The 26,827-nt window shown below is 44.3% G+C and overlaps 2 protein-coding genes across 2 annotated transcripts; one reads left to right on the top strand and one right to left on the bottom strand.

Annotated features, from left to right (window-relative positions):
• The first annotated feature begins 484 nt into the window (after positions 1–484).
• Positions 485–18,596, top strand: zhx3a (zinc fingers and homeoboxes 3a). Its single transcript, XM_087800084.1, has 3 exons — positions 485–689; positions 10,316–13,038; positions 17,407–18,596. The coding sequence occupies exons 2-3, from the start codon at positions 10,493–10,495 to the stop codon at positions 17,438–17,440; spliced, it is 2,580 nt and encodes an 859-aa protein (XP_087656210.1). The 5' UTR covers positions 485–689; positions 10,316–10,492; the 3' UTR covers positions 17,441–18,596.
• Positions 18,597–19,792: 1,196 nt separating this feature from the next.
• On the bottom strand, positions 19,793–26,446 carry top1a (DNA topoisomerase Ia). The gene is made up of 19 exons (XM_087800083.1): positions 26,314–26,446; positions 25,960–25,984; positions 24,120–24,216; positions 23,933–24,020; positions 23,780–23,829; positions 23,634–23,720; positions 23,502–23,571; positions 23,351–23,439; positions 23,175–23,290; positions 22,998–23,119; positions 22,812–22,934; positions 22,318–22,505; positions 22,109–22,253; positions 21,909–22,052; positions 21,597–21,851; positions 21,295–21,537; positions 21,001–21,095; positions 20,771–20,920; positions 19,793–20,710 (listed from the first exon to the last, which is right to left on the bottom strand). Exons 1-19 carry the CDS (start codon positions 26,347–26,349, stop codon positions 20,608–20,610), a joined length of 2,226 nt encoding a protein of 741 aa, XP_087656209.1. The 5' UTR covers positions 26,350–26,446; the 3' UTR covers positions 19,793–20,607.
• Positions 26,447–26,827: the final 381 nt, after the last annotated feature.

Genomic DNA, 26,827 nt, shown 5'->3' with positions numbered 1-26,827 from the left:
AATCTGTTTTTTTCTAGTCACTATCTACACTATTTATGCTACTTTACATTTTCTAAGATGAAAACCGGCTCATCCAGTTCCTTCTAATCTGTCATTCATCCTTCAATTTCCATCTTGTTTTTTTTTACACGAAGATGAATAAATACAGTGACGAGGATCGTTTATTGAAGCCTGCGTTGAGCTCGAGACACGCCTGAGGTCAAAGTTCATTTCTTCCACCTACAGAATAACTTTGATTTGACTTTTTTTTTTATTTCATGCGATTCCTCCAGAGCCGCGCGCGCGTCCAGGTCCAGGATGAAGTTGTCATGATGCGTTCAAGGATGAAGTTGTCGTGATGCGTTCACGTGTCTCTGATGTAACCACAGTATGGACCTCCCGCCCCTCCTCTCCCGCCCCTCTCCAAAAATGTGAGATGAAAGGCTTTTGGATTTTGGATGACGCTGGAGTCACGTGTTCATAGGAAACACACTATATTTCGTGCAGCTCGTCCTGCGAACACACTCGAGCCGCGTGTGTGTGTGTGTGTGTGTGTGTGTGCGCGCGCGCGTGTGCGGCTCTCATGTAGTTGTAACGTACCTCCGTGGACAGCGAGGGTTCACGCCAGTTCAGCGGGTTCACTCGAGGAGACGCGGATCTAATCCACATCTTTGGACCTTCATGGCGGATTCTTCTCGCCGCCCGTCGAGGTAAGACGTTTGTTCTTCCGAGGCGAGAAATAGGTCCGAAGACGGTCGAGGCGCGATCGCTGGAACTTGTTTCGAGGCAACATTTTGGGAAGATTTTCTGCTCATTTGACGTTTAAATGAATGTTTAAAATGGCGACAGCAGGAGGAGGGGAGGGTGGAGGGATATATAGAATGTCTGATCGCCTTTAGCAAGTGTGTGTCCGTGTGTGTGTGTGTGTGTTTGTGCGTGTGTGTGTGTCAACATGTCCGACTCACTGTAGCTCGTATATAATGTGACGTATTTGCTTATTTTATTGCACAACAGAGCCGTATTTATCCAGAGGGAGAGAGAGAGAGAGGGAGAGAAAAAAAAAGAGATCCTCCTCAAGTCCATAGATGATCCAACTGTACCCCAAGTGTCGGCTTTCACCTCTCTCTCTCACACACACACACACACACACACACACACACACCAGGAGTGTTACACTCTTTCCTCCCGACATGTGCTCCACACAAACACACACACACACACACACACCTGAACGACGAATCATTCACAAGAACACACTTGTTACTCTGTTGTGTTGCCCTTTGACCCCGACGCCCCCTCCAGGGACCCTGGCGTCGACCCCCGGGGTCGTGTTTACGTCTCACCCGAGCCGCTGAATCTTGAATAATTCAACGTCTGGTTACATATAATGTAGGTCATGAAACCGGCACCAGGTCCTGTGTTGTTGGACTCTGGAGCCGGGACCGTGTGCGGGAGCCAGCGGGGGGGCGCAGGACCCGTGGTCGGTGCGTGGGCGAGCGGCGAGGTGAGCTGTGGACATGCTGGAGAAGTGACTGGAGAAGTGACTGGAGGTCCTTCTCCCACTGGAGGTTCTTCCTCCAGTGGAGGTTCTTCCTCCACCTCCACTGGAGGTTCTTCTTCCACCTCCACTGGAGGTTCTTCCTCCAGTGGAGGTTCTTCCTCCACCTCCACTGGAGGTTCTTCTTCCACTAGAGGTTCTTCCTCCACTGGAGGTTCTTCTTCCACTGGAGGTTCTTCCTCCACTGAAGGTTCTTCCTCCACTGAGGGAATGTTCTGTTTGTGCGTCCCTGGAACGCTGGTCCAGGTCTCTTCTGGGAAGCGCTGTAATGAGGCCAGACATGTTGTCTTTCATCCCTCGCTCGCCGCAATTAGGCTCAGCTCGCCGTGTTTCGTGAGGGCCTCGCAAAGTGTTTGTGTACGCAGACGCCGCCAAGCAGAACTCCGTCGCCGACACCCTGTGACCGTCACACGAGCATAAGTAGCAGAGATTAGTTTGGTTTATTCTGGTGCGATACTGTATCAACATACTTTGATTTTTACATTTACTGTTAAAACATATTTACGGCATATTGTTCATTTTTGTGTTGCAATTAAACTTCTGGCCTCGAGATGGCGGCAGTGGTTACGTCCTCCACAGCTATACTACACATATATACTTGTTACTACACTATCATAGCACCAGAGTCAAGTACTGGACAATACTACACATATATACTTGATACTACACTATCACAACACCAGAGTCAAGTACTGGACAATACTACACATATATACTTGTAACTACACTATCATAGCACCAGAGTCAAGTACTGGACAATACTACACATATATACTTCTTACTACACTATCATAACACCAGAGTCAAGTACTGGACAATACTACACATATATACTTCTTACTACACTATCATAACACCAGAGTCAAGTACTGGACAATACTACACATATATACTTGTTACTACACTATCACAACGCCAGAGTCAAGTACTGGACAATACTACACATATATACTTGTTACTACACTATCACAACACCAGAGTCAAGTACTGGACAATACTACACATATATACTTGTTACTACACTAGCATAACACCAGAGTCAAGTACTGGACAATACTACACATATATACTTCTTACTACACTATCATAACACTAGAGTCAAGTACTGGACAATACTACACATATATACTTCTTACTACACTATCATAACACTAGAGTCAAGTACTGGACAATACTACACATATAAACTTCTTACTACACTATCATAACACTAGAGTCAAGTACTGGACAATACTACACATATATACTTCTTACTACACTATCATAACACTAGAGTCAAGTACTGGACAATACTACACATATATACTTCTTACTACGCTATCACAACACCAGAGTCAAGTACTGGACAATACTACACATATATACTTCTTACTACACTATCAAAACACTAGAGTCAAGTACTGGACAATACTACACATATATACTTGTTACTACACTATCACAACACCACAGTCAAGTACTGGACAATACTACACATATATACTTGTTACTACACTATCACAACACCAGAGTCAAGTACTGGACAATACTACACATATATACTTGTTACTACACTATCACAACACCAGAGCCAAGTACTGGACAATACTACACATATATACTTGTTACTACACTATCACAACACCAGAGTCAAGTACTGGACAATACTACACATATATACTTGTTACTACACTATCACAACACCAGAGTCAAGTACTGGACAATACTACACATATATACTTGTTACTACACTATCACAACACCAGAGTCAAGTACTGGACAATACTACACATATATACTTGTTACTACACTATCACAACACCAGAGTCAAGTACTGGACAATACTACACATATATACTTGTTACTACACTATCACAACACCAGAGTCAAGTACTGGACAATACTACACATATATACTTGTTACTACACTATCACAACAACAGAGTCAAGTACTGGACAATACTACACATATATACTTGGGTACACTAAGGTATTGTTGATCCTAAATACATATCAACACATTCTTGACGACAAACCTCTACTACAGTATCTATACATGTATTTATGGAACATTGTGTAGAAGCTGCAGGTAACTTTCTCTCCCTGTGAGGCTCAGGAGGTCATAAGGTCATGATTTGCAGATTTAGTCGCAACATTCCTTGAGTTTAGACGAGAAACCAAGCGTTCCTCGCGTCTAGAAAAGCGTTTTTAATGAAAATCCACTGAAGGATCTTTTCGTCCTGAGAAAAGATTTTCTTCGAGGCCTTTTCTTTTCTCCGTTTGCTTTTGTCGTCGAACCAACCGTCGCTGCATCCGAGCTTCGGCTCAAAGGCTCCAATAAAAAGAAGCATGTTTGCATAGTTCCAGCCCAAAGAAGGGGATCGGGGCCACCTCCAGCCCCTGCCCTCGCGTCCCCGGCTAGAAAGGGTCGGTCAGCAGGAGCCGGCGTTCGCCAGACGTTCAGAAAGACGCTCAAAAGAGTCTGAAACGTCAGCCATTTTAGGATGGACAGTACAATGTGCGGAGCGCCGCCATCTTTCTTCCTTTTCTTCTTAAGTCGCCAAATGAACGCCTGTAGTCCTGGCGCCAGAACTGAAGAAGTTATTCATCGAAAGTGATGTAAAAAAGATGCATGACTCAGATCCTTCTTCTCCGCACACCATGGTTTGTTTGTGTGACGTTCATCTGGGCCACAGATAGAAACCTCTGAGAACAATATATGATTTCAACTGTGATTAACACAAAACAGACACACACACACACACACTCCGAGTCTCAAGGCCAACGCTACTTTGAAACTTACTTTTCTGTCTCGTTCTGTCTTTGTTCACCTGAGGAAGTTCCTGAAGTTGAAATGTGCTTCTGCAGAAGTTTGTCCTGCACAGGATCCAGTCCAGAGAATTCCCTCATCCTGAGGGCCAGTGACTCCTGACGTGTGTGTGTGTGTGTGTGTGTGGCAGGGTGGGCAAGGGGAGGAGAGGGGTTGCCATGGCGATGTTAACACATGAGTGGCACCACCAAACAGTCTCCCCGCGGACGAGGCTGCAGTCGTGGAAGTGGAAAAAGAAAGGGGTGTGGGGGGGCGGAGGAGGAGGACGCCGAGGTGCCGAACAACACCTGCGTCTCCGAAACACACCCGGGAAGAAAAGAGTGTGTGCCGAGGACACGTCTGGTGTATTAGCCGCTAATGACGCGTCCAGACGTCCGGGCGACTGGAGCGTGATGGACAGAACGCCGGGCCGGGCCGGGCCCTCCTGAGCTGGATCACGTTCCGCTTTCAAATGAGACGCCATTGTTCCTAATCTTCTCCGTGCACAGCTGTAATTGCTCTGGTCTGTGGCTTATATTCCGGTCCAGCTGACTCTCGCTAATCTGCTCCACGGAGGAAGAATCTGACGCGTCTCCGGACGAGACCTTGTTTTGTTTTCACGCAGCAGAGTCTGACGTTCGTCTGCTATTTTGATCTGAAACACTTTTGTTGTCGAGACTGTTTTGAATTTTAAATCGAGTCCAGATATTTTCCTTTTATTTGTTTTACGAACGTTCAAACTATTCTTAGTTTCAGTCAAATTAAATATTTCAGGAATATTCTGGTATAGTTTTATACAGATGAGAACAAATATTAAATTTATTAAACAATAAATCATTTACACGTGAGATTTAGAAGAAGAAAAAAACCCTCTTTAGAATCCAAGAAAAATACAAATATATTGTGGGTTAAAGGTACATCTGGTAATATTTAGCCAAATAAAATAGTGTTTTCGGCAGAATTGAGTAACAGAATTAAAACAATGTACAAAAAAAAAGGTGATTATTTTATCGTTTCGTTAAAGACGTTAAAAGCGAGATTTGATTTGTTGTTCTTCGTGTTTCTCGTTTATAGTTTTTCATTCTTGAACTGAAATTGTCGCTTCATTTTTCCCACACCTGTCAACGCACCATATAAATTCCTACAAAATTGAACGTTCCAGCGAAGGGTGTGTTGATGTGATTCTGTCAACGTTTCCTTTATCTCATGTCAATAAAGAACATTTTGAAGGACAGAACGAGGGACGTCCGTGAGCTCGTGCACACGTCTTGATATTATTATATTATCAAATCTGTCGCATCTTCTGCTCAAATATTGTCATTATTAACCACATGTCTCTGTTGAGGTTCAGCAGGAAGGGTGTGAGCGTCTCTGCAGGAATATTCTCTCGTCACTTCATCATCCTCTCACTTTCCCTCCGATCGTCTGACTTTATTCCTCTTTGTCTTTCCTGGTCCACGACGCACGTGCGCGACCAACGCTTTTGAATTAAATTTTAATGTTGCAGCCTCTTTACAGCCTCACCTCTCTGTAGATTAGATCTGTTGTTACCCAGTAATTACTGCAGCAGTTTATGAGGCGAGGAACGGGAATACGCCGTCTTTGTAATTGTGCGATGAGATTGACGCGCCACGTGCCAGCCTGCGACTCCACGACACTCTTCGCCAGGATTCACATGTAAATATGATATTGTTATGGAAATGGACGTGAAGGCACAGCAGGGGGCCCTTTTTTTTCTAATCCCGGAGGCAAATGAAATCGCGTCAACCATGGCGGAATTATAATCCCATTTGTTTGAGGGAGGTTTAGGAAAGTTGAGTAGTTCAAACATGCTGCGAGCGAGTGGGTGTTCGATGGAGCCGTGGCTCCCGCAGTCTGGGCGGATGAAAAAGAGTTTCCTGGTCCGACTCGCGGGAGGCAGCGCCAACGCCGAGACATGGGACACACTTGGGACGCGGCCGGGCCACTGTTGTCTGCCTCCAAACACTGTCTCGGGATCCATTGAAACCACGTCTGGGACGCTCTCGTCTCCTCGCTCGTCCCGCTGGCAGGAGAGAGAGAGACGCCCATTCTTTTGATGGCTGACCTGATTCTTTATGCAACCTTTTCCAACTTCTGCCTCCGTTTTCTCATGCAGGAAGTTGTTGTTGTCGTTGTTGTCGTTGTTGTCATCGTTGTTGTTGTTGTTGTTGTTGTTGTTGTTGTTGTGAGGTCACACACCGTCACAGACCGTCTCCTGCAGTCGAACTCCAGGAACAAACCACTAAACTGTGTTCTCAGTTAATGTTTTACAAACTGATATCATTCATTTCTGACTATAAGACACACACACTCTCACACACACACACACACACACACACACACCTCAGTGTTTTTATACGACTGTATAATTTGCTAAAAATAATACACTGAAGATATTTTTTCAGGTTAATTACTATATAACTACTTTGAATTCCCCAAATTAATAACTGAAACTCATTTAGTTTTTAATTCACATTGTCAAATGTAATTGACAAATAATTTCCCAAAACAGCCGTGAACGAGATGCTAAGCTAATGTCTCTCTTTTGACCCAACATGTTAGCTTTTGTAGTTTCCTATTTTATAAAAATACATTTTATTGCTTGTAATTATTTATTTAATATTCGCGTCATACAATTATCTTCTCTTCTTATCCGTGTTCAAATAATCTATTCAATTCTTTTTCCACACGGAAGTTTTAAATTAAATGTTTTCTTATTTTATCTGTTTCCTTATTTTCTCTTTTTGATAAATATTATATAAATACTAATATAAGTTGCTGTTTTTTATCTGTTTAATCCACATTAAACCGCTTTTTATTTTACTGTTCATTGTATTTACAGATGACTGTATTTATTTATTTATTTTACACAGAAAAGTCTATTTCCTGACCTAAATTGTATTTATTTACTGACGCAAACGTAGCTGTGGGTCCATGTTTCAATAACACGTCGATGACCTCATGTAACACGTCGATGAAGCAGCAGCTCCTCTCACAGATGTTCCAGTCGTGCACGACTTCACCCATCGTTGCACCAGAACTAAATCCCTGGTCCAGTAGAACCACACGGTGTCCTCGGCGGGGGTCAGTGGAGTGTATCGCAGGGAGACACGTTTACGTGCGGGTGGGATTAGTGACCCACTTTTCCTTGAGTTCGTCCTTCACTGAGCAGCCGTCGTGAATGGAAATGAAAAAAAAGGTAGTTTAAGGAGCACATCACCATCTGGGATCATTGTGTTCTGTTGGGCCGTCATTTAAGGGTTTTAATTCTGGAACAGGTTCATCTTTTATTTACCGGCCAGGCTCGCCGGCTCCGAGCGATCGCTCCAGAGTCTGTGGGATCCGACTGTTAAACGCCTTTTGTTTTGTTGTTTTTTGTCAGGTTTTCATGGCAGGCGTCCCTCGCTCCGGGTCCTCCGCTCGTGAGGACGTGAAGGAAGCCGTTGCTCGCCGCCGACGCTGGCGGATGATTGACACGCGCTGATAGAACGAGAGTAGCTTTCACGGCACGTCTCACTTCAACGCTTCGTCTCGTAGAGGAAGACAAAAGAAGGAGGCTGCGTGTCACGGGTTCAAACTGAGGGCAGAAGTGTTCGCTCGCATCGCGGCCCGTTTACCGACCCGGCAGAGAGTCTTGGTGGCTTCAGGAGCGCCGACGTTCCTGCCGTGTGTGTGAGAGTGTGTCGGACAAATCTAGGTTTGAGCCGGCAGATTGTAAACGGCTCTGAATGTGTTTGAGGAAATCTTCCCAGACACACAAATATGTTGAGAGCGGCAGTAAAGCGCGACACACACATATGTTTGCTTCATAAAGCGCACGATCGGAGCGATTTGACACATTTTAAGTGCACCCCAAGAATCCACAACGGCAATGAAAACTCAATAGTTGAGCAAATATAGTTGTTGTATTAGCATATTTCCGCCTGCAGACCCGAGAAACAGCTGCTGCGTTTGGACGTGCAGCAGAATCAACATCCCCCTCAGAGGCTTCACTCGTATTTATTCTGTCATATTAACTTTCCACTCTCAGGGCTGAGCTGCAAACCTGACAAATATGTTTTAAGCAAGGTAAAGAAACATTGTTATCAAGACAAAAATACATGATAGTTTGAATGAAACATTATTAAAACATCACATTTCTTTACTGGAACTGCTAAATAATCATAAAGAAAATTCCTTTAAATTTGTATGTTATTTTATCACTTAAAAACACACAATAAAAACATCACGTTGATGATGTTAAATGGTCAAGAATGAGATCAAGTGGGTCAAAATATAAACAATGTCAAAGAGCTCAAAAGACCTAAAATGATAAAAGATATTCTCAATAAAAATTATAAATCAATTTGAAAAGTTTAACGATCATTAAATACTGAATATTCAAAGAGGAAAAGGTCAGAATCATCACATGAATTATCATTTAAGACGCGTCTGATTTTCTAAATGGAAATATTTCCTGTTTTATTAGAAAATATGGAAGACATGATGTAAATGCGAGGAGCAGGAGGACGTGGACCCAGAAGTCAGTTGACATTTAAAAAGACCCATTTTTATCAACGGGTTTCATCCCGAGACGAAGGATAATTCGGTTTCACGCCTCCTCCGCGAACCTCCTGCTGCGCTGAATGCCAGAGTGTAAATGTTAAGTTTCCTCAGAAATACAACACGAGCGTTGATCAGAAAACGTGCCGCGATGACTGAAGAGTATCTGTTGCTGATTGAAGCGTAGAAAAAAGCTAAAAATACTTCCCTGGTCACATGTGAGATGATCGCAGCAAACAGTCAATAAAACTACAACAAATACTCATAAGATCGAAGCGACTGCTGTGTTTATTTTCTTAATCCTCGTCTAACAATTTATCCAAAGTGACAGCTCGACACGAGTCTGGAAATCCAAGGCAACAACTATAGCTGCGCTCAAGTGTGTACAGTGTTACGAGTTGTATTTAGGCTACACAAATATGATGTAAAGTACATGTATTTGTGTAGATATACTGGACTTGAAGGTTCAGTTGCAGACTCTTGTTGACTCACATGTATTTGGTGTTATTATATACTAATAAGTAGCTGTTAACCTCACATTGTGTATAAAACACTATTATTTAAAAGCCATTAAACTGTACGACAATTAAATAAATGTAAATACACTCGCTCCGGTCCGTCTCTTCAAATGAAGCTAGCTTGAAGCTAATGTCAATGAGAAAACCCATTGAGTCGCTAAAAGAGTTTATCTAAGAAGCTCCAACATTATATACAGACGTGTGTGTACTTCCTGAGAAGAGTATTTCTAGACCTTTCTTTCTAGAACTGGATCAGGAGTGAGCGATACTGCACAGTGCTGGGATTATTTTGGACTCGGTGTATGATTAGAAAAAAACATTTTAATGGTAGTGGGAATGTCCAGATGCTTCCCTGAAGTGTTTTGGGACGAGAGCGAGGCTCGGGTCGGAACCAGGTGGTGGTTATGTTTGAGCTTCTCACTCGTCGCCGGTTCCAACGCAGTTTCTGATTTTATGGCCACTTCTAAATTTAAATAATTCTGTGAGACTCATTGAGAGATTAGCTAAATTTAATTACAGAGCGTGGCGTGATTCTTCACACTCGTTTTATTATCACCTTTTTCCATTACAGGCGCGCGGAGTGAAAATGCTTAGATGCTTCTCTTAAGTGCTATAATTTGTGCGAGAAACCACCCACACCGTCACACTGTGTTTCCACCTACACTCGCTACCCTGCGTGGGGCTTTTGAGCTTCTCGCTGCGCAGCTTAGTGTAAATATTTAATGGATAAATACTGTTTTACTCCCAAAAAAAAAAGTTTAATATTCACATGCTGGAGTTTGTTTGCTCGGGGAACAGATGGTTTCTTTCCTCAGGTTGGCCCCCCGCGGTCTCTCTATGTACAGTGTTTTTAAACTGTAATGAATACATGAAACAGGCACAAAGACTCTTCTCTGTTTATTCTCTCAGGCTCCCTGGAGGCTTCTGAAGCTGTCCATGAGACCAGAGTCCTGCCGCGGCATGAAGCCTCACTGTGATGTCATAGTGGCTGGTCCATGACACGCGTCCACTCGTCGCCGCCGTCCACCCGTTCTCATCCAAGCAGACAATCAACCGGTCACTCTCGCCGCCGCCGCCGCCGCCGCCATGGCCAGCAAGAGGAAATCCACGGTGCCCTGCATGATACCATCCAAGTCCAAACATGTGCGCGAGGAGATCATTCTGGGCTCGCTCCCAGAACTCCTCCCGACGATCCCCGAGGACAGCATTCTCAGCATCTCCGGTGAAGAGTCCGGCCATTACGCTCTCAGCGCCCCCCCGTCAGAATGTAGTGAGGTGCAGAAAGGAGGCGCCTACAGTTGTCCGGCGTGCCACTTTGAATCCAGAGATCTCAACTACTTTTTGGACCACATGCACAACTGCCACCTAGACTTTCGGGCCCAGCCCACCTTCTACTGCCTGAACTGCTCCGAGTCGGTGGTCCGTTTCGAGGCGCTGGCTCTCCACAACGCTAAGGCCCACCCCAAGATCATGGAGGGCTCAGTGACCGCCTCCCTGACGGTCAACGTGAGGGACGGGGTCACCACCGTGGAGCAAAGCCTTTTCGCCGAGAACGGAGAAGACCACCGCGAGCCAGGAATCATCGCCACCAAGACGCCGATCGCCAAGCTCATAAAAGGCAAAGGAGAGCACAAGAAGATTGTGGTTTCTCACACGGTGGAGGTACGGAAGGTGGCCAACGGGAAAGACGCAGACCCAAGTATGCTGACAAATGTGCCTGAACTAAAAAACGGCGTTCTCAGTCAAACTGGCGCCCAAGCTATGCCGAGGTCCACTGTCACCAACCCCATGACCACGACAGTGCCCACCCAAGTCTTTCACCAGCACACTCCCTCCCTTTACTCCCCGCCCTCCTCCGAGTTCAATAAAGACCTTCCAAAAGTCATGATCCCTCTCAGCAGCATCCCCACCTACGATGCCGCCATGGACACCAGCAGCTTTCTCAAGACATCCTTTGGCAAGTTTCCGTACCCGACCAAAGCCGAGCTCTGCTACCTGACGGTGGTGTCCGAGTTCCCAGAGGAGCAGATCAAACTGTGGTTCACCGCCCAGAGGCTGAAGCAGGGGATCAGCTGGTCTCCCGAGGAGATCGAGGAGGCCCGAAGGAAGATGTTCAACACTGTGTTCCAGGGCGGCGCCGTTCAGAAGCCAGCGGCGAGACAACATACCATGAATCACATCGTTTCTCACCACACCATCTCAGCCCCGCTCGGCTCCAGAGGACCAAACTTTCCATTGCCCAAGTACCCTTTCGGCAACATGAAGACCAGACCCGGAGTCGTAGCCGGACAAGCCAGCCTGTCTTCAAACCCCAACGTCACCAGGGTCTCGTACTCCACTCCAATCTTTACCCAGAAGATCCCGTCGGTGGTCAGGACCCCACAGAACGGCCAGCCCGCCACGGATCCAGACAAACGCAACGATGTCGATACGAGCAGCTTCTGTCTGAGCAACGGCTGGAGCAGCGGTAGCAGCAGCACCTGCAGTAGCAGCAGCGTCACCAGCGCTGGTTTGGAGTCGCTCACCAGAAGACTGGCCCACAACAGCAGCCCCAGCAACTCCATCAGCAGCGCCGCCGCCAGCTCCACCAACATAAGCAATAACATCAACCACGTGGCAGAGCCCGTCGGCAGACAACCCAACAGTTTACAAACCGAGGCGGGAAGTTTCCCTCAGAGTCCAGAGAACATGAGCAACACCAGCAACAACACATGCAACAATCACAGCAGCCCCACGGAACCTGCTGCCCAGACGGACCACGAATGCAACGATCATCTCAACAGCAGCGAACAGCTGAGCAGTGACCCCGACATGAACCACACCAGCAAAACCCAAACTGACAGCACCAGCACCACCGCCTGTACTCAAGGTAGCCCGTCCCTGCTGCACCAGCATGAGAAGGACTTCACCATCAAAAGCATGTCCATCTTGCAGCAACTCATCAAAGACGACGACCTGTTCCCGGGGGACAGAAGAAGCCAAGAGCCCAGACTCGACCCCGTCAAGATCAACTTCAAGCGGCTGAAGATGAACGAAGCGGAGGCAGAGATCGTCCCGAAGGAACTCAAACCCGAGAGTCACGCGGAGATGTCCGGCCAGCCGTCCTTCTCCCCGTCCTGGAGCAACAAGAACCCCCAGCAGCTGCAGGTCCTCCGGCAGGTTTTCTCCGGGACCCGCTGGCCCAGCAGCCAGCAGTACGAGGAGCTGAGCGTTCAGACCGGGCTGCCCAAGTCGGAGGTGGTGCGCTGGTTCAGCGACAGCCGGTACAGTCACAAGAACGGACAGCTCAAGTGGTTGGACACGTATCGGCGTCCGCCCTCAGAGGAGGAACGAGGCGAGGCCGAAGCCCTGAAAGACCCTCCAGCAGCCAGAATGAAAGCAGGAGAACAAAGAGCCAACAAACATCTGGAAGAAGAGACTCAAGTCAACTCAGGGCAGCAGGGGGTGTGGCAGGATTCATACCCTCCTCTGCTGAGTCTCATGGAGGCCAAGGGGAGCAGCGAGAGGAGCAGAGCAGAGAGTTCGACGCCCTCCAGGGTCTCCATGGATTCCTGGTCAGAAGCAGGACGGGACCACCAGCAGCCTGTGGCCAACCAGACTCTGATGGAACAGCCTGAAGCCAGTCAAGCCAGGTACACACAAGCATCACACGCGCACACACACACACACAGACACACAAGCATCACACATGCACGCGCACACACACACACACACACAGACACACAAGCATCACACATGCACGCGCACACACACACACACAGACACACAAGCATCACACATGCACGCGCACACACACACACACAGACACACAAGCATCACACATGCACGCGCACACACACACACACAGACACACAAGCATCACACATGCACGCGCACACACACACACACAGACACACAAGCATCACACACGCACACACACACACACAGACACACAAGCATCACACATGCACACACAAACACACACACATACACACACACACACACACACACACAAGCATCACACAAGCATCACACACACACGCATCACACACACGCACATCACATGCACGTACACACACACCTTTAGTGAGTTTTTATACGACTGTATAATTTGCTAAAAATAATACACACACGCAACACACACACAAGCAACACACACACACACAAGCATCACACATGCAGGCGCACGCACACACACACACGCTACACACACACGCAACACACACACACAAGCATCATACATGCATGCACACACAAACACACACACAAGCATCACACAAGCATCACACACACACACGCATCACACACACACACAAGCATCACAAATGCATGCACACACACACGCAACACACACACACACGCAACACACAAGCAACACACACACACACAAGCATCACACATGCACGCGCACGCACGCACACACACGCAACACACACACACAAGCATCACACACACACACCAATAATTACTGCTCGTATTGTTTCAAAATAAAAGCTTCTATAATCCCAGCCATATATGTAGAATATAATGTAACGATAATGTATTTGTTTGAAACTGAAGGTTTATTTTATTTTTCGATCTTCAGTTGAAGAAACATTGAAGTCGACAAACATATTAAAATTAATTTTAATCATCGTTAATAAAACGGAACGTTGTGTTCCTGGAACTATTGTAAACATGACCTCGTGATCGACGACTTCATTTAGGAAAACCTTCCGGATCTGGAACGAAAATCTAATTTGAATCTAGATCTTGAACGTCACGTGGTTACTTCACTGACCTCAGATGTTTGTTTACGCTCACGGTGTCATGACGACACTTGAAATATTGATTGAAACGTAATCAATCATTTTGATAGGAAAACATTTCAGTGACTTTTGTGAGTCTGTTCGTGACTGTAAGAGCAGGAAGTCACAAATAAAATGAACAACTATTGGAAAACGTCTTCATAGAAGTTTAAACATTTAAATATATATTACTATCAAGGAATAAATATGTGTTTCGTCATTTGATCTAAATTGTTTTCTTTTTCATTTTGAATGCACCAGTTATTCCTACGTTCCTGAAGTGAGCACGCGGTGCGTGAAGATGTTAGCATTAGCATTAGCATGAGCCGTCAGAAGGACACAAAGTGATGACAACATGACAGCTGGTGTGTATCTACGCTCGTGATGTACAGTAGAGACGTCGTCGTGCTGCGAGCGATCAAAGGTCTTCGTTTGAAAATCTATTTTGAGATGAGAAGACGTCGAGCCTCTGAATTATAGATAAAGATCACATGAATATACATGAATAAATCATGACGATTGTCTGAAGTCAGGCGCGCGACGCAGGTTTGATTGATGCGGCCTGTCAATCAATCCATGAGACGGGCAACACGAGACGACGACGACACACACCGGTCGTTAAACACACACCAGTTGTTAAACACACACCGGTCGTGTTAAACACACACACACTCTTCCTTTGTGGCGGAAACACGGAGAAAGAGTTAAGTTTAGACACGAGTGACTTTATGTCACTTTAAAACCATTTCAAATGTTGTTTCTTCTCCAATGATTGACGTTCAAGTGTCTTCTGACGGTTCTGCTCGTTCAATAGAGTCACATGACCACCAATCAAGAGTTGAGTTTACGCCGAAGAAAAACATTATGAAAACTAAAGAAACTGTTTATCTTCAGGTAGAAAAACATCTTCATTGATTTTTTGAAGCTCCTGAAGAAGGAACTTTTGTTGAAACATTGAGACACGTTTTAGTTCAAATGTTGAATTATATTTTAGTTCTTTTGTTGGAGAAACAGATGAACTTTATTGATTATAAACATTAACTCTGCTGTCGTGTTGTGAATGTTCTTCAAGACGCAGTAACTTCTCATCATGAACATGTTTTACACACATTAAAGTAATAAGTAAGTTGAAGAACATTCACTACACGACACCAGAGTTGATACTAGTTTATGTTTAACATTAGTGTGTGTGTGTGTGTGTGTGTGTGTGTGTGTGTGTGTGTGTGTGTGTGTGTGTGTGTGTGTGTGTGTGTGTGTGTGTGTGTGTGTGTGTGTGTGTGTGTGTGTGTGTGTGTGTGTGTGTGTGTGTGTGTGTCTCTTTTCATTGAAATATTGACATTAGAAAATGTTTTTAAGCTCCGCCCACTGAAAACACGCAACATGTCAATGGTCTCCACCTTCAAGGGACTCGTTGTATAAACAAAGCGTGATTACAGCTGGAGGAGGAGTGAAGCCATTATAACATCATAATGGACTCTCGTAACCTCTTGTTCGTCCAGATTTCAGAGCAACTTTATAAAGTAATAAAGTGTAAAACATGGTCATGATGAGAAGTTACTGCGTCTTGAAGAACATTCACTACATGACACCAGAGTTGATACTAGTTGATGTTTAATGACACCAGAGTTGATACTAGTTGATGTTTAATGACACCAGAGTTAATACTAGTTGATGTTTAATGACACCAGAGTTGATACTAGTTGATGTTTAATGACACCAGAGTTGATACTAGTTGATGTTTAATGACACCAGAGTTGATACTAGTTGATGTTTAATGACACCAGAGTTGATACTAGTTGATGTTTAATGACACCAGAGTTGATACTAGTTGATGTTTAATGACACCAGAGTTGATACTAGTTGATGTTTAATGACACCAGAGTTGATACTAGTTGATGTTTAATGACACCAGAGGTGATACTAGTTGATGTTTAATGACACCAGAGGTGATACTAGTTGATGTTTAATGACACCAGAGTTGATACTAGTTGATGTTTAATGACACCAGAGTTGATACTAGTTGATGTTTAATGACACCAGAGTTGATACGAGTTGATGTTTAATGACACCAGACTTGATACTAGTTGATGTTTAATGACACCAGAGTTGATACTAGTTGATGTTTAATGACACCAGAGTTGATACTAGTTAATGTTTAATGACACCAGAGTTGATACTAGTTGATGTTTAATGACACCAGAGTTGATACTAGTTGATGTTTAATGACACCAGAGTTGATACTAGTTGATGTTTAATGACACCAGAGTTGATACTAGTTGATGTTTAATGACACCAGAGTTGATACGAGTTGATGTTTAATGACACCAGAGTTGATACTAATTGATGTTTAATGACACCAGAGTTGATACTAGTTGATGTTTAATGACACCAGAGTTGATACTAGTTGATGTTTAATGACACCAGAGTTGATACTAGTTGATGTTTAATGACACCAGAGTTGATACTAGTTGATGTTTAATGACACCAGAGTTGATACTAGTTGATGTTTAATGACACCAGAGTTGATACTAGTTGATGTTTAATGACACCAGAGTTGATACTAGTTGATGTTTAATGACACCAGAGTTGATACTAGTTGATGTTTAATGACACCAGAGTTGATACTGGTTGATGTTTAATGACACCAGAGTTGATACTGGTTGATGTTTAATGACACCAGAGTTGATACAAGTTGATGTTTAATGACACCAGAGTTGATACTAGTTGATGTTTAATGACACCAGAGTTGATACTAGTTGATGTTTAATGACACCAGAGTTGATACTAGTTAATGTTTAATGACACCAGAGTTGATACTAGTTAATGTTTAATGACACCAGAGTTGATACTAGTTGATGTTTAATGACACCAGAGTTGATACTAGTTGATGTTTAATGACACCAGAGTTGATACTAGTTAATGTTTAATGACACCAGAGTTGATACTAGTTAATGTTTAATGACACCAGAGTTGATACTAGTTGATGTTTAATGACACCAGAGTTGATACTAGTTGATGTTTAATGACACCAGAGTTGATACTAGTTGATGTTTAATGACACCAGAGTTGATACTAGTTGATGTTTAATGACACCAGAGTTGATACTAGTTGATGTTTAATGACACCAGAGTTGATACTAGTTGATGTTTAATGACACCAGAGTTGATACTAGTTGATGTTTAATGACACCAGATGTTTAATTATGTTTAACATGTGTGTGTGTGTGTGTTTCAGGGATGGCCTGAGGATGGAGCTGCTGGAGGTGTGAAGATGATGAAGATGAAGAAGAAGAAGAAGGTCACAGAGGTCGACCGAGTGTTGGTATTGACAGCAAATGTGATTGTAGCTGGACTCTGACTGTAACTGTGAATACCCCCCCATCTTCCTCCTCCTCCTCATCCTCCCATCACCTCCATCTTCACCTCCTGTGATGTTTAAGGCTTCATGCTTCGTAGTGGTCTTGTGGGGGGGGGCAGCCGACGAGAAGGAGACACTGGAAAAGTGACTTGAAGGAGTAAACGTGCACTAAAGTGGACTCAGCACTGCCTTGGTTTCTCACTGTACGTCCAGACGTGTGTAGATGTGGATCACATGGAGCCGGTGTAGATGTGGATCACATGGAGCCGGTGTAGATGTGGATCACATGGAGCCGGTGTAGATGTGGATCACATGGAGCCGGTGTAGATGTGGATCACATGGAGCCGGTGTAGATGTGGATCACATGGAGCCGGTGTAGATGTGGATCACATGGAGCCGGTGTAGATGTGGATCACATGGAGCCGGTGTAGATGTGGATCACATGGAGCCGGTGTAGATGTGGATCACATGGAGCCGGTGTAGATGTGGATCACATGGAGCCGGTGTAGATGTGGATCACATGGAGCCGGTGTAGATGTGGATCACATGGAGCCGGTGTCCATGTGGATCACATGGAGCCGGTGTAGATGTGGATCACATGGAGCCGGTGTAGATGTGGATCACATGGAGCCGGTGTAGATGTGGATCACATGGAGCTGCACCAAGAGAAGTCACCGTCACCATCAAACACGCTACCGTTGCCTTACTCGCTCTGTGTTGAACCTCCTGTGTTTCTGTGAAGCTCTCGTGCTGCTCGTGTCACTCCAGACGTCGTCGTATCAAATGTCGTGAGAAGAGAGCCGCTGACGGAGATGTTCTGCTAGAGAGCCAAATGAGACTTTTCTCTCTCGTGTGTTTCTACATCCTGGTCAGCTGCTACGATCGGTGCTACACCATCCAAAGTGAACTGGAGCTGCAGCTCCCACCAGCAGTGACTCACCTGTCGAATGTTACCTGGACTTACGGTGTTCTGATCACTTTTATGAACTCGTCTGATCATGACGCACTGTTGTATCATCATTTCTACACTTCTCGATCTTTACAGAATAAACCCAATACTCACCGAGTCGGTGCTCTGACACCTGTCAATCATTCCGCACACTCGAGTGAGCGCGTGGCTCCATCTACCGGTGACACGACGGTATTACATTTAAAAAATGGGCCTAAAAACGACTTTTGAATCGTATTTCTAACATTATTATCATTAACTTTATGATGTTTATTCATTTGTGTAAATACTGCGCTTATTAATGTATTTGTGCACAAATTCTACACGTTTTATTTAAAATGTTGCGCGTATTTATACAAAGTAAATCGTAACAAACGTCGCACTTTTACTCACAGATCTGTTGCATTTTGTCTTTTAATGGAAGCGGAATAAATACATTAAAAAGATTCAACTTTCTGAGCAAAAACAATAAATTCTTAAAGACGAAATAACGGAAGAACTTTTTTTTAAATCATTTAACAAATAAAATAATACAAATACAACTGTTGTAATCTAATGTTAACGTTCATTACGTTTTTGGATCCAATTTTATTTTAGACGAATGAGAAGCGACAGTGAGAGAATGCGGTTCAGTATCCTGCTCTCTGATTGGCTAAGCGAGTTGCGTCAGTAATGGCTTCAAACTTCGAATTATCGCTATTTTGTGCAGCTTTTATAAAACCGTTATTATTTTCAGGCTTAAACATAAAATTATTTTTTCATTCCTCCGAGCAAAATGTAAAGTGGTTTGTGACAAATGAAATATAAAGCGTCATTAAACCTTACATTCAAGAAGAGACTTTGCTAAAAAATAGCAAAAAAATCTTAATATTCTCAGTGTGAAACCTGTATATTAATATGAATAAAATAAAACCCGATTTGTCTCAAATTCGTATAATTTTCCTTCACATAGACTTAAAGTGTAAACTATTAAAACAAAGACTGCCCTCTAGTGTCGAATAAGGATCGTCGCATGTTGGATAAATTGTGTGAAAGAATCGTATCGTCAAAATATTTAATGAAAATAAAGTCATAATCTGTGCAGCTGCAAGAGTTTCAGAACAAAAACTGATTCATGTGTTAACTTGTTATTGACTTCACTGTTGCTGGAGAATAAATACTTTTAAATTATACCTCGTCAGTGTCAAGTATGCAATTAAAAAATAGAAAACAAACCCAAAGTCCAGGATCGACGAGTTTTTAAAAAAAAGTGAAGTTTACAGCGAAACACGTGAAGAAATCAAAGCGACATGTAGATTAAAAACAGACTCAGAATAGAGTTGATGTAGGATTTTATTCTTTGACCTACAATAGGCATAAAAGTCAACACATGATAAAAGGCTAAGATGGGAAAAGGTTAAAAACAGATTCTGGGATGTCGACGTTCCAGCGACTCGCATCAACTTCCCCACATGTCAAACAAAGTGGAATAAAATGAATTCACAATTAATTTGTTACATTTCATGATCCTCTCGATGAAAACTTGCTAAAACTGTAACAGATTCATGATTTTTTTTTGGCAAAGTCGTTTCCCTCACAGAGACAAATCCTCCGACAGACTTTAAATACATTATCATAGCATTATTTTCAAGTAACAATGGGAGTCGTTTCTCTTGCGTCTACAAAGGATTGTGCCGATCAGGAGCAGCACAGGACAGAAGTGATTGGGTTCACATTTCCACTGATAAAAGTCCCTGATAGAAGCTGAAAGATTCACATTCTGCTGCTTCAGAAACGTCGAGTCGCTCGTCACGGACTCGTCTTCAAAGGCGTGTGGGTGCGTTAAGGAGTTTATGAAAATATAGAATCCATACATGGTCGGGAGGCTAGAATACAAAGCAGGTGAACTGAAGATAAAATTGTTTTTGCTTATACAGTAGCTACAGGAGCACAGAGTTCAAAGTTCAGACTTGGTCTCCAAGGTCAAAGGTTCTTTCCTTTACCGGGACTTTGCCTTCACCTGCTCCGACGCCTGATCTCAGATCAGATATTTACTCCATCCTGGTCTCACGCGGTCTGGTCCGACCGTCCAGCAGAGTTCTTCGGCTAAAAATAAAACAAGTTTCCTTTTAAAAAGTTGAAAGTTGGACTTAAAACTCGTAGTCGTCTTCGGCCATGTCGATGGCCCAGGCGAACTTCTCCCTCTGGGTCTTGTTGTAGATCTTCTCGACGGGGACGTTCCACTTCTTGCACCTGGAAACACACAAGGTCGTGAGATGTGGCTCCAGAAGGACCTCGAGGCGGAGAACGTACCAGGCCACGGAGATACGAGGGTCCAGGTAGTTGAGCTTCGAGGTGCCCAGAGCGATCTGCTTGTTCTCCTCGCGGTCGGTCGCCTGGACCTCTAGCTTCATCAGCTGCTCCTCTATCCGCTCCACAGCCTTCTTCCTGGTCTCCACGGTCCTGCAGGAACACACCTCATGAAGCCCCGCCCCAGCAGGAGGATCACATGACCACCCCCCCCATGACTCTTCACAACATACTTTTTGGACTTCTCGTCTCTCCGTACTTTGGCGTCGGCCTTGGAGCTCTTCAGTTCTCTCCGGGCATCAGAGAGTTGATCTTTCTTGGTGTCGATCTGTGACGAGAAGAAACCTTCGTGTCACGACGACGACTGTGAAACTTGAACTTAAAGATCATTTCAACAGAAAAAAATAAACAAAATAATCCAGCTCAGACTCACTGGTTGGACTTTTGTCATTTTAATTTTCGTCATTTTAAAATGTTCTGTTATTATCCAGATTATAGTTTGTGTTTAGATATTTGGAGATAAACACCTTGGTCTGCAGGTTCTGCATGGACTTCTCGAAGGTCTTGGGCGGAGCTCTCTGATGGTTGCACAGGATGGCCACGGCCCGGTTGGCCCGGTTGTAGGACAGGATCTTGGCCGGGAGGTTGTCGTCGCCGTTGGTGAGAGCCTTGAGCTGCTGCTGCAGCGTGATGGAGGCGTTGTAGGTACGGAAGACTTTGGCCGTCAGACCCTCCATCAGCTCCTGCAGATGTTTGTTGAGGATGGACGTCTGGAAGAACAAGCTGGTGTCAGAACAAAGAAGGATCTTTCGTTCGAATCACTTCTTACATTCAGTCGATCGAACAGGTCGTCGTCCGGGTCCTTGTTCTCCGTGAACAGCTGCAGGTTCTTGAAGACCCTCTTCTCCACGGGGACCTGGTTGTAGTAGCGGATCGAGTCTTTTCCCAGGAAGTCGAACTCCACCACAAACTCCTGGCCGTCCTTCTCCGGGTACAGTTTGATGTGTTCGATCCTCAGGGAGCAGCAGCCGACCGTGTCCGCCGTCTCGCCCTCTTCCTTCTCGTTACCTGCCCTGAGAGCCAGCTGTGCAGGACAACATCTGGATCAGCATCGACCAGGACCCGCCGTCGTCCGCCTCACCTTGTCGATGAAGTAGAGCGCCACGGCCCTCTGTCTGATCCGCATCTCTTTGGACTTCCAGTCCTCGCGGTACTGGTTCCTGATGCGGTCCACGATCTTCTTCAGCTTGCGTGCGATCTCGTACTTCTGCCAGTCTTTCTCTCCCTGAACACGCCGGCGTTAGAGTTCTGTCTCGGCGCCGCGGCTCCACAGAGACTCACCTTGATCCTGGAGCTGGGGTTCAACATGATGTATTTGATGGATCCCTGGATGTTCTCCGTCCACGACACCAGCCACGTCACCTTGTTGTCGTGGCGGACCTCCTTCCACTTGGTGCCGGACGGCGGCTCGGGGTGTTTGGAGTCTCTGCAGATGATGACGGACGTTTGTCAGACACGTCGTCACGACGACGACAAACCTCGTCACTCACTTGCTGCAGTTCACGATGATGTCCTTGGGCCGGATCCGCCTCTTCAGCATCCCCATCTTCGGGTGGTCTCCACGGCCGCGGAACAGACCGGGAGGCTCGATGCGGAAGTTGGCGATTCGCTCCTTGTGGTTGTCCATGACGCAGAAGCCGTACTCCTGCAGGAGGCGCTCGTTCTCCGCCTTGATTTTCTACAAGACGAGTCCAGACCCAGTGATGAGAACAAACATTCTTTGACCTTAAATGTAATGATCGTCGCACAAGACGTTCAAAACCTAAACCTTCATCGGTGACGTGTCGAGGGTCGGATGAATCAAACGAGTACAAATAAAACTTGTTCTTTAATTTGCCTCATTTATTTATTTGGCAAAAGATGATTTAAAAAAAATATATGTTTCTGTCGTTATAAGAGACTTTAAAAACTTTGACTCAGCGCCATCTACTGGCAAACATATCAACCACAGGGTGTTCTGCACCGTCACCAGCTTGTCGCTCACCAGCTTGTCGTCCTTGGACATGGCCTTCCTGGCTTCAGACTGGGCTTTGAAATATTCCGACATCTCCCCGAAGTCGCACTTGTTCAAGTCTGAGATCTTCGCCTTTTCTTCCGCGTTCATTTCCTGAAGAAAACCCAGGAAACGTCACGACTGAGCCTGAAGCGTCGCCTCCTCTGGAACACGTACCTTTCTCCAGTCTTTGAAAAAGTTCTTGCGGAAAATGTCCTTGGTGGTGTATTCATGGTCCAACATCTTGGCGAAGAACGTCGCGACTTCTTCTGCCTCCGGGCTGAGCTTCATGTGATGACCTGCAGGGGGATCAACGTCACTTCTAGTCACACGCCTGGCAGAGAAAGATCTTACCGTCGTAGTAAAACTTGACTTTGCTCGGCATGGGCTCGTACGGAGGAGCGAACACCGGACCCTTGTGCTCCAGGAACATCCACTTGGAGCCGTCGGTGTAACGTTCTTCCTCCCACCTGCAGACGCCACAGCGGCCATGACACCTCAGCCACACCCCACGGATCGTTTAGACAAACCATTTCCATTTCTCCTCCGGCTCCTTCTTGGCCTTCTTTCCATCTGCCACCTGTCCTTTCTTGTCTTTTGTCTTCTTGGACTTCTTGTCCTTTAAAGTAGGAAATGAATAAACCTTCACATCACAAACAACGTTGAGTTTCAAAGACTCACGTCTTCTAGCGTCCGTTTCTTCGCCTTCTTTTTGTCCTCGGTCTTGATCTTTTTGGGTTTGAACTCTGAGCTGTAAAAATATGGAAGTTAAAGACTTGTGAAGAAAAGAAAGAGGAAAAGGTGGCGACTCACTCGTCATCGTCTCGCTCTCGCTTCAAAGCCTTCGCAGGTTTGGGAGAATGATAGTTGTCGTCGGGCTCGGACTTGACGTGCAGCGGACTGAAGGAATCAACGTCATTATAGTGACACGGTTTCAAGAACATTCAGCAGAAACAAACCTGTCAAAGCCGTTCTCTTCTTTCTTTATCCTTCCATCCAGAGATTTCATCTACGAGTAAAAACCTTGATCAGTTCCATAAATCCATGAGTAACGCCGATATAAATTAAATTAACAAACAGAAATCAAAACAAAGAACTGTTTAAAAACTCACTTTGTCTTCCTTCCGCTTCTCCTTGTGCTTGTGTTTGTCTCCATCTTTCTGCTTCACCTTGTCTTTGTTCTTTCTGACGGATGAATCCCTGCGATCAGAGAAACAGTCAAAAATGATTTGTGACCAGATTTAAAAACATGTTTATTTTGGAGGAAACTCAATGTAATTAGAAGCAGAAACAACTTACCCGTTGCCGTGTTTTAGTTTTTCACGCTCTTTATCTTTCTTGTGATCTTTGTGTTTGTGTTCCTTCTCCCTGTGTTTGTCTTTATGTTTCTGCGAATCTGAAGAAATGTCCACGTGTGAAAAACGCTCAAAACATTCTTGAATTAAAGGTCAACTGATGAGACATTCATCAAAATACTTTGCTACAGATGTTCTCCAAACACTCACATGAGTCACGTCTGACACACAAACAGGTAGAGACTTGGTTCAAATTCTTGACTCTTGATCACAAGAGTTTAAGTTCATCTCTATCTTGACAATTTGAAACGTATAAAACAACTTTAGGAGAAATAAAAGGCTTCACATCACACCGTGCTTCTTAAAGCTTTAAATCCATCATTGGGCCGCGTCAACCAATTTTAATTTATAGTTGTATAATAAAACTACAACCAGAAAACTTTAAAATGATCACCAGTGACAGATACCGTAAAACAAGTAGCTTTGATTGATGGTACTTTATTGTTAGAAGTTAAATAAACTGATGTTAATAAAATGATATCAATGATTCCTCTTTTCACACACAATACAATAACCTCGAAAGGAAAAAACTCCATTAGTCGATGCAGTTGGTGAAAATGCAAATCAATGGAGAAATAAATGATGTTTGTTCAATCTAAACCACATGTAACCGACATGTTCACGACACTAAAGTGCTTCACTGATGCCTCCAGAGAAGAAAAGTAACTGATGGACCGAGATGATGTGGAATATTCATGTTTTCTCGGCATGAAAAATAATGACTCACTGAGTTACAATAGAAACCTCCTTCCTCGTCGATATTAGCAGGAACTTTAAATTCCAGGAAACCATTTACTCAGACGTTATGGAGGATCGTTGATGACTAGGTTACGTCAACTGATCAGTTATTGTCCAGATGTTGACACATATAATAATAATAATATAATAATGAATAAACAATATAATCCAGTGGTTATTCTGTTTTATGATAACAAGAATATTCCCTTTAAAACAAAATATCAATGCTAATGGTAATAGTAAAAGTGCCAGCAGGTTAACATGCAAGACAACAACGGAAAAGGTCCTCCCTGATCTTGTCTTGAGCTTCAACTTAAAAAATTAACAAATGTACCAGCAAAACAAAAAAGCTGAGAAAACCTCAAAAAGCATGACCTTAAAGAATCCATTCTTAACATCACAAACAATCCGTTTAATAAAAAACAACTTTATCATCAACATCCATTAAAAGCAATAATGTTAATATTCCTACGATTCAAAACTTTGCTGAATATCTTTAAATTAAATATTGTTACGTGTTGGCACATAAGAAGATCACGTGACATCGTTTCATGTGTAACACGATAGTGACTAAAAGACGTGAACATGTGTAAAAGCGTGAGTCCAGATCATGTTCTGGCTCCTGGATCCAGCAGATCTCCTCAGATCCTCTCAGATCCTCAGCCATCTGCAGCTACACTCAGGCCGCTACAGCGAAAAAGAAAATGGCGCAGAGACTAAGTCCTCAACCCCCAAACCCTCACTTTCAACGGAGAAATACGCCCTGAAAACCTCGCCAACAACAAAGCACAAGGCGTTAAACTCGTAAAACACCTCCGATTGTTTCCAAAGAGTGCGTCAGATCCTCGCCTCGACCCCGAGAAGCCCTTGAACAAGAGCTTCCATTTGAACAATAGGCGCCTGTGAGAGGAATAGAGGACTTAGTCTCTGGACGCCATTTCTGCCTCCGCTGACAAGTGACCCGACCATGCATCCGAGGCTCGGCTCGACCTCGTTTCATCCGCACACGGCGCCCCTCACCCGCCCGGCTGGTGTCATGGACTTACCGTTGACCCGACAGCCTCCGTCGATCTGGAAGAAGGAAGAGAGTCGCGGGTTAGAATCCGTGTTGCTAAATAACCGGCTAACTAACTTTGAACTTGCTGTGTAGCAATGCTATGCTAGCGGCTAACAGCTACATGCTAACAGCGACACCAAAGCTCGCTTTGTTTTTCATCTTTACGGTGTTTTAGGAATAAATGGTCAGTTGTTGGATCATCTTTCTTAACCAACACTAAACCTGGCGTTTATCGCTAGTTAAGCTCCTCACTGTTCACTCAGCTAACTTACCCTGTCAAACATTTGCAACAAATAAGCGCTACGTTTAAGAAGCTAACGCTGAAGCAGCTCCAGGAGGTTACCTTGTCCCCGGTGAGGGAGTGATGATCGCCGCTCATGTCTGCCTCTCGCGGGGCTTCAGGCACGAAAGAACCGACAAACACCGACAAGCACCGGCAGATCAGGATCAGCGCAGAAACACTCGCTCGAGGAAGAACAAGTCCCGAATGTATTCGTCAGCGCATGCGCGTACATTTAAATGGATGCAAGCCACGTAGCTCCGCCCACAAGGACACGTGTTACTTCCAAGTGTTGGAATTATTTCTGTGAACAACATGAACGTGTTTAACTTTATTATTATTATTATTAGTTTAGAACATGAACGTGTTTATACCTCGAGAGTTAACATTAATATTATTATTATTATTTTTGTTATTATCATTATTATTTTACAACATGAACGTGTTTAACTTTATTATTATTATTATTAGTTTAAAACATGGACGTGCTATACCTCAAGAGTTAACATTAATATTATTATAATTATAATGGTTATTATTAGTTTAAACGATGGACGTGCTATACCTCGAGAGTTAA

This window comes from Callionymus lyra, chromosome 10 (genome assembly GCF_982586985.1).
Source record: "Callionymus lyra chromosome 10, fCalLyr1.hap1.1, whole genome shotgun sequence".
NCBI lineage: Eukaryota > Metazoa > Chordata > Actinopteri > Syngnathiformes > Callionymidae > Callionymus > Callionymus lyra.
The sequence above is the reverse complement of the archived record's forward strand: the minus strand, read 5'-3'. Positions and strand labels throughout refer to the sequence as shown.

Coding starts and splice junctions, on each gene's coding strand:
- top1a (XM_087800083.1), bottom strand. CDS start 26,349: ATGAGCGGCGATCATCACTCCCTCACCGGGGACAAG. Junction 24,021..24,119: donor AAACTAAAACACGGCAACGG/GTAAGTTGTTTC, acceptor CTCTGATCGCAG/GGATTCATCCGTCAGAAAGA. Junction 22,935..22,997: donor TTTTCAAAGACTGGAGAAAG/GTACGTGTTCCA, acceptor GGTTTTCTTCAG/GAAATGAACGCGGAAGAAAA.
- zhx3a (XM_087800084.1), top strand. CDS start 10,493: ATGGCCAGCAAGAGGAAATCCACGGTGCCCTGCATGATACCATCCAAG. Junction 13,039..17,406: donor CCTGAAGCCAGTCAAGCCAG/GTACACACAAGC, acceptor TGTGTGTTTCAG/GGATGGCCTGAGGATGGAGC.